Source organism: Calypte anna, chromosome 5A, assembly GCF_003957555.1.
Source record: "Calypte anna isolate BGI_N300 chromosome 5A, bCalAnn1_v1.p, whole genome shotgun sequence".
NCBI lineage: Eukaryota > Metazoa > Chordata > Aves > Apodiformes > Trochilidae > Calypte > Calypte anna.
The window spans coordinates 27,869,933-27,883,370 of record NC_044251.1 but is presented as its reverse complement, the minus strand read 5'-3'; the positions used below and the strand labels follow the sequence as shown (position 1 = coordinate 27,883,370).

The window sequence follows — 13,438 nt, the reverse complement described above, 5'->3', positions numbered from 1 at the left end:
AAAAATACCACTAATACTTGGATGAATACCCATTTACTATATTTCTTATTACTCTAAAATACTGAAATACTCCTGTATTAGAATATTCTAAGACTCCCAGTCTGAATGGCTGCTTATGGGTGTCAACATAGTGACAGGATGGTAATCTGCAAATCACTGAAGGAATATTCACCCTGTATCTTGTCACTAACACTCAGATAAACATGTGCTTGCTCATACTTGTCATTAACTATTACTAGGTCAAAAAAAATGTAAAAAAAAAAAATCATAGTTTACTTGAAAACTCTGCATAGGTGAAAGTTGCTACAATCGTCGGGTAATCTGGTCTCTGCAGAGGCTTAACCATAATAATCCTCAGCAGAAAAGAAACAATAATGAAGAACAAAGGTATTTTTCTGAGGTGCTATGGAAAATTTTATACTCTTTTGAATTCACTGGCCCCAGCTGACATACATGACTGTCCCTGTAGCTTTTGAATATGAACATTGGGTGAATGCCAGCTACATGGCAAAAAAAAAGAAAAAAAAAAAGGAAAGGACTAAAGTAGCAGAAGGCTTAATGGGTACAGAGCTAGTCTAATCCAGTTCTTCATAAGCAGGAACAACTGCAGCTGCTTCAGGAGTCTGGAATTAATTTTTGAATGTACAGACCAGATTCAGTGCAGACTAAAAGCTACTGCTGGCAAAAAAGTCAGACAGCTGAATGGCTCTGAAGACACAACTGAGATTCAAAGGTAAAAGGAATATTCAGGCTACCATTATATTGCCCATGATGGGCTAGTAACATAAAACATGCCAAGATCTGTCTACCAACCATTGTTATACTGTGGCTAAGCAAAGGGCAGAAAGATTCCATGATCCTTGGAAAACTGGCATGCTTTTTTCCCCTCTTCTTTTTTATCTTTTCCAAAACACTAAGCTGATTCAGGATGACTGAACAAGAGAGGACACTTACATGCAGCCAAAGCAAAGCTTGCTCTTGCACAGAGGATGGATACCCTGTGAATCGACAGCTAATGAAGCCAAACATCTCCTCCATGGAGAAAGGGAGAGGGCAAAGTTCAATGTCAAACATTTTGCTGAAAATTAGAAAATATAACATCACAGAGTTACCATGGCATACACTGTGTTAGATATAAAAGAAAACTAGTAGAAAGGCAATCTCACTACCCACACTGATGATGCTTCTGTAATTCCCACTATTCATGGGTTGCTGATACCACCTGTCCTAACTGCACAAGGCCATCTCTGAATTTGGTGATGCAGCTTAAGAACTCACAGCACATATCACCTCGTGCCCAGTTCCATTTGACAGCAATATCTTTTTCAACATCCAATGTAAAAATTGGAAAAATTCTCACCTCACCACTCCTCCACTATTCTATGTTTACACTAAAAAGTTTACATCAATACCTACAAATATAAACTTGGTCAGTTTCAGAGCCCCTTCCTCAGTTACAAGGCAATATGAACTTCTATTGTCAAAGGGATGCACTAGACATGAAATTATGGCTCAGAGAGCCACCATTCTTATTCTGGTATTTTCTTCATTCAAAAGGGGAAGAGATTAGATAAATCATTACAAATCATCACTCTTTCAGTGCCAGGTCAACTAATCTCTATCATTTCTCATCACCAGCTGGCCAGGAGGAGAAAGATGCTTCTGCCACCATGCTGCAGAAAGCCACTGAAACTGGGACTTGCTCACAAGAAAGAAACATCCATGCAGTTGGTTCTTGTTACAGACTGAAGGATATAAGAAGCAAAAGTTTCCCAAAGATTAAAAGCTTTAGCCTAATGATAACTCACAAAAAATTCAAGCTCTTACTCACTATTGTCTATTGCACAGTCTTTTACTTATTGTCACCATATTACTGTGCAAAAACCAACAACAATCAACATACACCACAGAACAATTACCACACATCTACATACCTCAACACTTCCCGGAACTCTTTCAGTTGATTATCAGGCACTTCTGTCCTTATAGCTTCCAACCACTCTGGCATGATGCATTCCCACACTGGCTGGCTTATCACATTGTATGGAATCAAGCAAAGGATCCGATTCAGCCCTTCTTTTAATTGGGTCACAGCACTACATGATTTGTCCCAGTATCCACCAACCTGTGGGTATTTCCAGGAATAATAGTGATGAACAACACTCCTAGTCCTTGTAACTTGTGCAACACCATACATTTCCTCAGTGTGTTGCAGCCAAGAAATTGTGGGGCATGATTATCAGCATCCTCCAGTCTGAGCTTAGAATTTAGCCCTGGGGATTGCACTCGTTTTTTTCCTCTCATTTGACCCACAGTATACAAAAGCACTGTCCAAGATTTAGATGAAGTTTGCTCACTTTCGGGACATGACGCAGAGTAAACTCTCATTGTTTACCATTCTCAACAAGGGACAGACGTTTAGTTAAACTTGCTCCTTCAAGTATTTGCTCTGGGCAACTTGTTACAGTGCTGGACCCTTGTTTTGAAAAATCTACTCTGTAAACAAGTGGTTTTTTGTGGTTGTTTAGTTTGGGGGGTTTTGAGAGAAGGTACTAAGTAATTGAAGCTAAAAAATATACTTCTAAGTAATCCTTGTACCCCAGTTACTTATTTAATTATTCTAACTGACCTCAGCTCACATCTGCTGTTCCTGACTAATGGCTCCAGAGATGCCTGCTGTTTTGGCAGTAAGCACAGCTATCTCTGCCAACTATTTTTTCTCCATTCATCATAGCTAATTTCATGGCTGTTTGTCTTCATGTTCTAGCAAACCCTTACAAATTTGGCAAGTTATCAGTCTAGTCTTAGGTAATACAGTAGGGGTAATAAAAATAAAAAAAAAAAAAAAAAAGGTGGGTGGGGACTGGATCCAAGATGAGAAAAAGACCTAACAGATTATAGAATTAGATTGTTCTTTCTTTCCCCTTTAGCCTTAAAGCCCTGATCTCTTTTCTTCTGTTCTAACATTCAACACATGCACACACCTCTCAAATTCCCCCAGCTGCTATCCAGACCTCCCACAGCCAGGTTTATCTGCAGAACAATGGTTCAGAATAAGACACCTGCACATGCTGGTTTGCACACATACAGCAAATCCCTTTCTTGCGTCATGAATATCCATGGATACACACTTCCTCTCTGATTAGGTAATACACCACCAAGTCTTTGTGGCCCTTCCTAGTCTAGCCACTTCATTTTAGGAAACTAATCCACTGTTCCCTGGATATCTTGCATAAATGGGTCACAAAATCCAAGCCTTCTTATAAAATACATGTGGTATAGTTGGCAGTAATAAACAAAGAAAAAGTCTTAAACCTCTCACAAATACAAAGTACCTGTTTTCATGCTAATGTTTTATTTCTATAGAGGAATATTCACTTGTGTGACTTTTCTGGCTGTTTCCACTAACCAGGTTAAGTGACAAGATCTGTTAAATAATTAATGGGCAAAAAGACTTTTTTTAGAAGCGATTCCAGCAGATAAATTATTTTCTTACCCTAGCAAACTCCATTGGTTTAGGAAGGAGGCACATAACCATGACATCAAACCGGACATCACAAACTGTCTTCAACCACTTGGTAACAAACTGGGGCTTGAGCTTTTCTACCAGGCTACCAACTTCATCATCCATCATGTAAGCTGTAGAGTGAAACCACTGGAACACCATGCTAACCAGCCTTGCTAAACTCTCTGTGGGGGTATTCTCACTGGGAGTGCAAAGGCTCACCTGGAAGACAGAAACATAAATCAAATTTCATTTCCAGAATTAACGGTGTCAAAATGTTTGTCTACTATGCTTTGCATATTCTCAGAGATACTAGGGTGCAGCTTAGATAGAAGACAAAAGAGATGATCAGTTTTACGTAGTTTGTCACAGGAAAATTGAAAAAATATTTCCAAGCCAGAAAAGAACAGTAAGAGGGGAAAAAAACAAGCACTGTTTTTTTTTTCCTTAGTTTCAGCACTGAAAGTATCAACACAGAATGCTTTGACAAACTCAGACATTTTTAGTTTGAACATTAAAATGACTTTTTGTTGCAAAAGGTAATGCAATGCATGGTAAAATATACACATACATACACATAAATAAAATGCAATACATAAAATGCACAAGATAAGAAGACAAACAAAATTAAGAATTTCAAAAAGCCTGAAAGGAGATCTCCACTTACTATATTAAGTGATCTTTAATTTGCAAAAATATTCTAGTTTTGATTTTTTTTTGTCCTTATTTGGGGTGGAACTAAGAGTTTCAAGAATTCAAAAATTCTCACACAATAATTAATATTATTCTCCAATTCTCCAAGCTCTTTCTAAAACAATGCTTACACTGAAAAACTGTCCCAAATCTTAGGCCAAGTCTGCAACCCAGTTTACAGACCAGGCATACTGCTAAGAACTTCCTCACCCACAATTTGAGCTTCTGGCATCTTCTGAAAACAGAAAATAAAGTTTCAAGACAGGTTACTCCATTAATGGAGTAAAGAATGGAAAATAACAAATGACAGAAGATTCAGGCAGCTCCTTTGACCACCTTATAAACTGTTTGTGTCCACTTCCTAATGAAAGCTGTACTCTCAACACTTGGCAATCTGAAACCAGTGACTGCTGCCCTGTAGCAAGAAAACATGGGAAAAACATTCATGTAATTTCTGGGGAAAAGAGTTAACAGCACACTGCTTCCCAGAGAAGATCAGAATCCATCTTACAAGTGCTTTTCCTCCGTGTTTTTTTCTTGAGATAAGGAAGCTGACAACACCTTTTCCAATTCAGAATACAGTCTATATTGCACATAAAATTTGAGTTCACTACCTGGGCACCCACCTCTGTTGGGTGTTAACTCAAAGACAACCTTCTTAAGAGGAATTCTTGAGCTTTGTCCAATTTCTAGATGAACAGTATTCCTTATATGAAAGAAAACAACAATCCACTATTTTCACAATCTGTGTTGTCCTCTCTTCCAATATTCACTACAGAAATTAAAATATTTTATAAGAAAGGAAGGGAGCTAAGCTCCAACTCCCTACCATAAAAAAGATAGACCATCAGTGTTAGGGATGACATGTGTACAGTGCAAAAAAACCTCATCTGTTCTCACTTCAATCCTCCTGCTGAAAACAAGGACCTTCGGTCTTTACAAAACATTGTTTCAAATAGAATATATGAATCGGGCACAATAAAAAAATGTAAAAAAATAATGAAAGACTTGAAGTCTACAACAACATTCCACAATAAAACCCAATAGATATCAGCAGAACACAGAGTTTACTCATGTAGTCACTTGAAACAGCAGAGTGGCTTTGTTGGCGTTGGGGGGTTCTAGACCTGCCACCCAGCTGTCCCCATCTCCTATTAGATGATGCATAAGGAGTCCTATTATTTTCCACTTGTCACTGGCTGACCAAGGAGGACTGAGCCTGAGAGCTCAAGGTGAATTAGTAAGAGAGCAAGAAAGGGAATTCTCCTTAAGGAGAATTGCAGAATCAAAATTCTGAGACTCTATCAGGCTTCAGCTTGGCTTGCTCAAGAACCAGAACTGAGTGCTGATATTGTGGAATAATCTCTGCCATGCACTGTAGCAGAACTCTAACTGCTGTGAGAGCCAGAAGGGCTTCATTCTGTCAGCCCATACCAGGGTGAATTAGCAGGACTGCAATGACTGGGACTGATCCAGTTAGACAAATCTGAAAGCAGGAAGAAAAAGCAGCCCACTAAGACACCCTCAGAGGTAAGAGAGAAAGCTCAGCTTCCAGAAAGTGATACTGAAAGATGGAAAGTGAAAGACTGATTTTTAGGGGATTGCCTTATAAAGTTTAAAAAACGGCATGCAGCAGAGGGCACCTGTGAGCACAAGATGAAGGCACATAGAAAGTCAAAAAACTTGAAAGAGTGAATAATTCTGTTATAAAGGCTCGACAGGTCACAGAAAGCAGTGAGCAGCTCCATCCAAACTAGTTATAAAATCTCCAAGTCTAACAGCTTCACAAAACTAGGTTTTGCCTACAAATCAGAGAGTATACAACTATATCCAAGAAACAGAAACATGAATAAACTGAGGCTTGAGAAAGAAAGGGAGAAGGAAGTAAGGTAGTGAGAGAAGAGTGCAGGAATTTCTTACCAAGAACCAGATTCCAAACTGGCTCAGAAGGCGTTGGTCATGCTTGTCATCATCTTTATTATCAAAGTCTGTGTTGTCCAGGGAGTGATGAGAAGAAGAGAGGCCCATCTGCCTCCTGCGGTTGAGTTCATGCTCCCTCTGCTCAGCATGATATTCTGCTTCCTTCAGCAAGCTATAAAACAAGCTCGGGGTCAGTAAAGGCAGCTTTCCAGCACTGGACACAGGTATCTGATCAAGATTAACTAAAGGTCAAGGCCTCTGATGTCATCATTTTCCTGAGAACAGTAATAAAATAAATTCTGGAATTCACGGCTGACTTCTTCCATGAGGGTAACATCCACAGCTCAGCTAATTGCAGCAGAAGTTCAGCACCCCTGCTCTGAACTTACCCTGGTGAAACTAAAATCAACTTGCACAAGATTTTGGAGGCAATTTTTACACAAAAGCCTATATCCTCCTTTAGGTATTGATGCCTCATAAGCTGCACTATTACCTGATTACAGCTTCCACAGCACACACAAGTTCCTCTGCCCCACACTCCCGAGTATTGATAGGGGGTGGTGAGGTCTGATAAAGATGAGTTTCTGCAGCTGCCCCAACTTCACTGCTGTGGTGATTGGAATGGCATCTTTTGCAGTAACGCACGGGCCTGTTGCCATGGCGGCCACAACACCCCGCGGAGAAGCATGTGACAACAGCTCTTCTGACATGTGAACTACAGTTCTGGAAAATAAAACAGATTTCTTTAGGCAACAAGTATTGGGAAGTGGAACTAAAAAGGGATGAGACTCAGCACTGGGAAACTGGCTGAAATGTTGTTCATTTCCAAAATCACTGTATGTGAGCACAGCTGTGTGGAAACTCCTGATGCCACATGTCACTGAACTGCCAGAAAGATGAGCTCAGGCCTAAATGCTACGCCTGGACTTAAATGTCACAGTTGCTTTTGAAGCAGACCAAACCAACATTTAAGTCATCAACCTCAGCTTTCTGGTTTAGAGAATTCTCTAAAATTTACAGTAGTTATCTTAAGATATTTTGAAGTATAAGCAGGAATTAAGCTATGTACTGCAACAGACTTAACTTTAGGATGGTAACCAATGGTGCCACATCACTTTATGCTATACAAGGATCTGCCTTATGACAGGTGACCATCCAAGCCTCCAAATTTTGCACTACCTTTATTTTTGCCACCTGGTAATCTGGCCTAATATAAAATCTTTCTTTACTACATAAAATCTCTCATGTGTTATATGCTGTATTCCTCATTATTAAAATGTTATTAAACACACTAGCTGGTATGTATTGCAAGCAGATTCTTTTTGTTCAGAGCCAAGCATTGAAGACTTTGAACTGTATATATTTTTTAAATACACAGTTTACAGTAGGATTTTTGTCTAATTTAGGATTAATTCAAGACTTCAAATGGATGAGAATGTACAAAATACTTAGATTTAGAATTAATCTCTTGCTCTATCCTCTTCATAGGAAGAGCTATAGAATAAAAATTGAGCTGAACTGCATAATGGAACTGTTCTACTAATTGTCACTTCAGTAAAAATCTACAACTCAAATCAAAACTCAGCAGTTTTAACAAAAAGAAACCTTGCTGCTGAATCATTCTCATCCACCAACAAATGCATTCATGGATAAATTGTGAAAATTTTGGACAGTACAAAACATAACGCACAACACAGTAATGGAATGACATTACACACAACATCAAATCATGCCCCATCTCACAAACAACTGAATCTTACCTTCTTCTGACATATAGCAGAAATTTCAGCTGTAAGGGGAAGGCACACAAAACATCAACACAGAGTGATGATCCTTCTGTTTTGCTATGGCAGCCATGAAAAAAAAATGGACTTGCTGCAAGGAAGTTTTGGAAGCTAAACTTGTGTTTCCAGATATTATTGAGGCCTGATTGACTACATGAGGTAGAACACTGTATATTTACATCGACTGGTTATTTCTAGACTGCAATTAAAGAACAGCCTTGATGCATTATGCATGGTGTGCTCTGCATCCCATCCGCCTTCTAACTATGCTTCTGCCTCACAGACAAGCTTGTAACAGCACACCTGTGGGTAAAGCCCTGTGGCATGCTGTGGGAGACATGGCTGATGTGCTTAGACTGCCTGTGAAAGTTCTCAGGGTGAAAGATTAGCAAGTACGGATGAACAATGCAGAAACAACCACTATGTCTGTGTCCCATAACTCCATAGCAAAATGTCTGCAGATTCAACCTGTCAGCAGTAGCTGTTCAGTCTGTTGCCCTGGCAACATCCCATTCCGTAAATATAGAGAGCTGAGTAAAAAGATGTATTTCCTGTAAATTAACAAAATGGTCTTAATCTGGATTAGATTTCAATTAGGAGACAGCAAAAAAATCACCACCACCTAAGAATTTCCAGTTTGCAGAACAAAGAGAGTGTATTTGTTCTGTCCTTGAAAACGTTATTTTAGATAATAAGCGACTATCCTGGAAAACCAGAAAATTCTGAATAGTCTGTCAACGAGCTCTGTCTGCATTCTGGTAGATAATAGAAGATCAGGCTGTCTCACTGTCCAAAGGACAATTATTGGATCAACTGAAAAATATTTTTTCTCCTTTTCTGACATCCTTTAGTCTTCTATTAAAAAAAGATATTTTCAGAAGCTTTAATGGCTTTTTATCAGCCAGAAGAATTAGTCCCTTTTTCTGGACACTGGGATGGGACACAAACACTTTTTAAAAATTTGTCCCCAACTGTGGATCCTTCAAGATTTAAAAGTCTGCTCAACTGTCCCTATTACCTCACATATAAAGAGCTGCATGCTATTTCAGGTAAAGGATTAGTCAATTTTTCATGGTACTTTGAAGACATTAAGAAGTATTAAGTACAAGCTACTTCAAAATGCTAGAATCTTTTAGAGCATAATGCATCATTTCAAGTAACACAGTATGCAGAAAAAACAGTAAGCATAGGGTTGTTCAATTGCAATTAGTTTGTACCTACCCTTAGAATACCTCTTACCTTGTGGCAGAAGAACGTCAATCAACCATTCACTGTGATCCCTATAAAAATTGTATATCTAATTAGCTTTCCATGTTTTACTTATATATGCATTTATTTTTGGACAGAAGACATTTATCTAAATTAATGTGGCAGGACTGATACTATTCTGAAGTTGCTTTATTTTTTTTAAAATGTAGTTTTATAAATTATATTCACTCTCCTTGTTGTGCCTGTATAATTGCAGATTAACACTTTACCAGTACTGGTCCACCATGTTTTAAGGCATAAATTTATCAAATCAAAATAGTGTGTGCTCTGAAAGTCTTAGGGCTAAGAAATCATAGTCAAAAATAACACATGAACGTAAAAAAAAAAATGTGCCATTAACATTTTTTTTATTCTTCTTAGAAGTTATGCTTCTATCAAATTCAATTACTTTTTCCTGTAGCTTTAAATCAATGATGACTTAAAAACTGAAGGTGACATGTAATTGCTTTTCTGACAGCTGGTGTAATACAAATATGTCAAACTGGGGACAAAAAATCCATATAGCTTCTGAACTACCTGTGGCCTTGTTGATTTGAACTAAAATGGTTGGAACACTCCATAAGTATTAAATCTTGTAAAATAATGCAAACCAAATTAGCAATTGTCAAAAAAAAAAAAAAAAAAAAAAAAAAGGAGAAAAAGGAAAAGAAAAAGAATGGAAAAAAAAAAAAAAACAAGCCTGGACCAATGTCAGTTCTTTACTCTGTTTCTTCATAATATGACCTAGAGAATAATCTAAAATACCTATTACAGAAAAGTAATGAAGTCTCTGAAAAAGATAGTTTTCATTATTGTAGAGGGATGGCTTGGTCGCCCCTTCATATTATAATGTTCCACTTTTAACATCAACAAAAGACTGAAGAGAAAAATGTTTCATAAGCATTACTATCCCCTGTCATAGTAAAAGTATTATACAGTATTAATTTGTTAGAGACCTTAATATTAAAGCTCAATACTGTTTAAGCTAGAGCAAATACTGATCATGTGGGGCAAATTTTTGTAATCTTTATTCATACTGAGTGTCAGTGTGCTCCATATATTTCAACAGGGTTATCTATATAAATTTATGCTAATCATCTTGAAATAAAGCATAATTCCAGAGTTCTGAAGTACACTTGATAATTTTCCCGCTCTTAGTTTACCTACCCTGCAATTCTCTGGCTGCATTCTTCACAAAGATAGAGGGGAGGTGGCTTATCACCCAAAGCCACAGACAAGGATGGGTCAATGCACATCTGAAACAGAGTGAAAAGAATTAACACATCTGCTCACTGAAGCTCACCAAGAAAGTTCAGCAAACTGGTGCTAGGACACAAAATGTAACACAGCTTTGGTAGATGTTGAGAGCATTTAGTATTCTGAAAGATGGTACCCAGCATGTGGCAGTACAAGATCAAATTATTTCTGACAGAGAGAGGACTGTAACCAAAAATGAAAGCCTATCAGAAGAGAACAGGTTGTATTTTAATATCAGTATTACCACTCTGAAAGATGAGTATATGCTGTCTTACATACTTACATTGCATAGTCACAACATGTACTTCTTTAGGATTGCTTAGGACAGGCTAATGTCAAAGACCAGATTTTTCACTCTCAGTAACATCTCTTCCAGCAAAATCTAATTTTCAGTCATCATAACTTTTAACGATACAGCAAAATTCAGCAGATCATGAGGTGATCCTCCCCTTCTGCTCTGCTCTTGTGAGACCCCACCTCAAATACTGCATCCAGTTCTGATGTCCCCACCATCAGAAGGACACAGATCAGTTGGAATTCACTCGATCCCAACATCCAGATCACTTAATGAAAGTATTAAACAGCCCTGGGCCCAATATCAATCCCTGGGGGACCCCACTGGTGACAGGATGCCAGTCTGAAGAAGAACTATTTACACCACCCCCTGAGTGGGGTCTGTCAGCTTCCCTACCACTCCACAGTCCACTTGTCTGGACTACAATGCACCAGTTTCTCTAAGGGGAGGCAATGAGGGACTGTATCAAAAGCTGTGGAGAAGTCCAGGTAGACAACGTCCACTGCTCGCCCTGCATCAACCAAGAATGTGACTTTGTGATAGAAGGTAATCTTGTTGGGTATGATTTGCCTCTGGTGAATCCATGTTGGCTTAAGTGTTTTGAATTATTTAAGGAAAAGCTAAGCTGTAATATTCATACACAATTTAGTAACCACTTATCAAAATGTTTCTTACTCCATTCAAATGCAGAATGTTCCTTATCTCTGTTAACCAAATTTACATCAATTTACATATTTTTCTGAGCGATGACTGATCAAGGCCAGTTCTGACATCACTAAGCTAAGAGATCATTCAAAAATACTCAGGTATATCACCTGCAAAGCTTGGAACTCTAAACTGCATTGCTAATGTTCTCTGTTCAGTGATCAGTCTGAAACTAGTGATTGCTACAACAGGAAGCAGCACCTTCCAGCTTTTTTTCTTCTGAAGAGAGATCATGGAGAATGATTGGAGCAGGCAGGAAAGCAGTCCTTTTCAGGATCTGTGACACAGATGTAACCATTATGCCCTGTCAGAATCATAGCCTTTGGAAAAGGCTCACTGAAAAAAATTTCAACTAATATAATTATTTTATGAAGTGATGCCAGGAAAATTGCTTCTATCTACATATTTAACTAGGTATCAATCAAATTAATTAGTACACCTAGATGTAGTATACTCCAATGCTGGAATGCTGTTCTTGCCTCTACCATCAAACTGCACTGTGATCCTCACCAAGCAATTTAACTTTGTTACCCTGGGTGTAAACAGGAAATATTTACCTCCCTCAAATAGAGTTGTAGAAGAGGTAAGTAAAGTTTTGCTGCTATTATTTGCTTGAGGACACATCCCAAGGAAAGGATCACTATCAGAGTAGGTCCATTTTATGACCTCAATCAAGATACCAAGGTAAACCTATATACCTAGTAATTGATGTAATGTTTCCTGTGCATAGTAATTTTTATACGGATATTTTCCTGAACATAAATATATGTGTGAAAACATATTTTGTGAACACAGACTAGCCAGTAGACAGCTTAGAATTTATCAAGTGCTCTGCAACCATCCAGATGTTTAGTATCAAGTCTTGGCCCACAATACTTGGATAAAATATCCCATCTTCCAGTACTTGAAGAGGGCCTAAAAGAAAGCTGGAATGGGACTTCTTACAAGGGCATGTAGTGATGGGACAAGGGTGAATGGCTTTAAGCTGAAAAAGGGTAGACATAGATTAGATATTAGGAAGTTCTTTATTATGAGGGTGGTCAGACACTGGAACAGGTAGCCTAGAGAAGTTGTGGGATGTCCCATCCCTGTAAGTGTTCAAGGCCTGGATGGATGGTGCTTTGAGCACCTGATCTAAGGGAAGATTCCCCAGCTCAGATGATTTTTAAGGTCTCTTCCAACCCAGACCGTTCTATGATCTTGCTTTAGACAGCCAAAGAATATATTCACAAAGTTCTGTTCCCCCTGGTCTTGACAGCCTTTCCTTCAGCACCTGCCCTTGATCCCCTTGCACACAACCACAGCATATGGCTGGGGTGAAAGTGCAACCTTCCGTCCCACAGATAGTTGTGTTTGACCCCTGAAAAAATAGCAGTACCTTCACAGCTGGTTTGTTAATCGCATTATGGCATTCAATGTGCTGGCAATGAATAGGATTCCAGGCTGAAAAAGAAAAGCACAGGTGGTTAATATAGGGAGAAAACATATTTGTATTCTTTTTGTCTAGTAATACCAACTGAGAACAATATCCTCTTGTAGTAAGTACTATACAAATATGAGGGAAGACACAAGCATTCCATAGGAAGCCTAATAATTACAATAAACAGCCTAGACTATATATACCTACTGACTTGTTTGGGATATCATTGTGAAATGAATCATGAACTCAGGGAAGAAATGGAAACAGTGAGGTGCAGACATCCCAATTGTGGACCTTTCTTGATCTCACCAGCACCTTGAATTAATTAATAATTCTTCCACTCCAGGCGCATGATGGTAGAAGTAGCTGAGTAAATTCGGTAACATTCCCAGGTAAAATGAAAACACAGCTATGAGAAAGGAAAACAGTCCAGTCACAGGATCCTTAGTTTTGTAATGACAAGAAGTCAACAACAAAGTTATGCTCAGGTGGCATCACTTGGATGGCTATACCTGGATGGCCCCAGGTCAAAATGCGATGCAACTGCAGGTAAAACTCATCTCATCCTGGGATAAATTAACAGGTAATTTATATATAGGAAAATTATTCCA

At 38.5% G+C, this 13,438-nt stretch overlaps 1 protein-coding gene across 2 annotated transcripts in view; it reads right to left on the bottom strand.

Annotated features, from left to right (window-relative positions):
• Positions 1-13,438, bottom strand: part of UNC79 (unc-79 homolog, NALCN channel complex subunit) — a 99,599-nt gene that overhangs the window by 65,586 nt on the left and 20,575 nt on the right. For both annotated transcript variants that reach the window (XM_030452025.1, XM_008492518.2), the window contains 9 exons: positions 12,786-12,850; positions 10,318-10,406; positions 9,142-9,182; positions 7,879-7,907; positions 6,612-6,841; positions 6,119-6,290; positions 3,497-3,727; positions 1,935-2,125; positions 955-1,078 (listed from right to left, as the gene is read on the bottom strand). In XM_030452025.1, the coding sequence (XP_030307885.1) occupies positions 955-1,078; positions 1,935-2,125; positions 3,497-3,727; positions 6,119-6,290; positions 6,612-6,841; positions 7,879-7,907; positions 9,142-9,182; positions 10,318-10,406; positions 12,786-12,850 (1,172 nt within the window). The remainder of the gene's footprint in view (positions 1-954; positions 1,079-1,934; positions 2,126-3,496; positions 3,728-6,118; positions 6,291-6,611; positions 6,842-7,878; positions 7,908-9,141; positions 9,183-10,317; positions 10,407-12,785; positions 12,851-13,438) is intronic.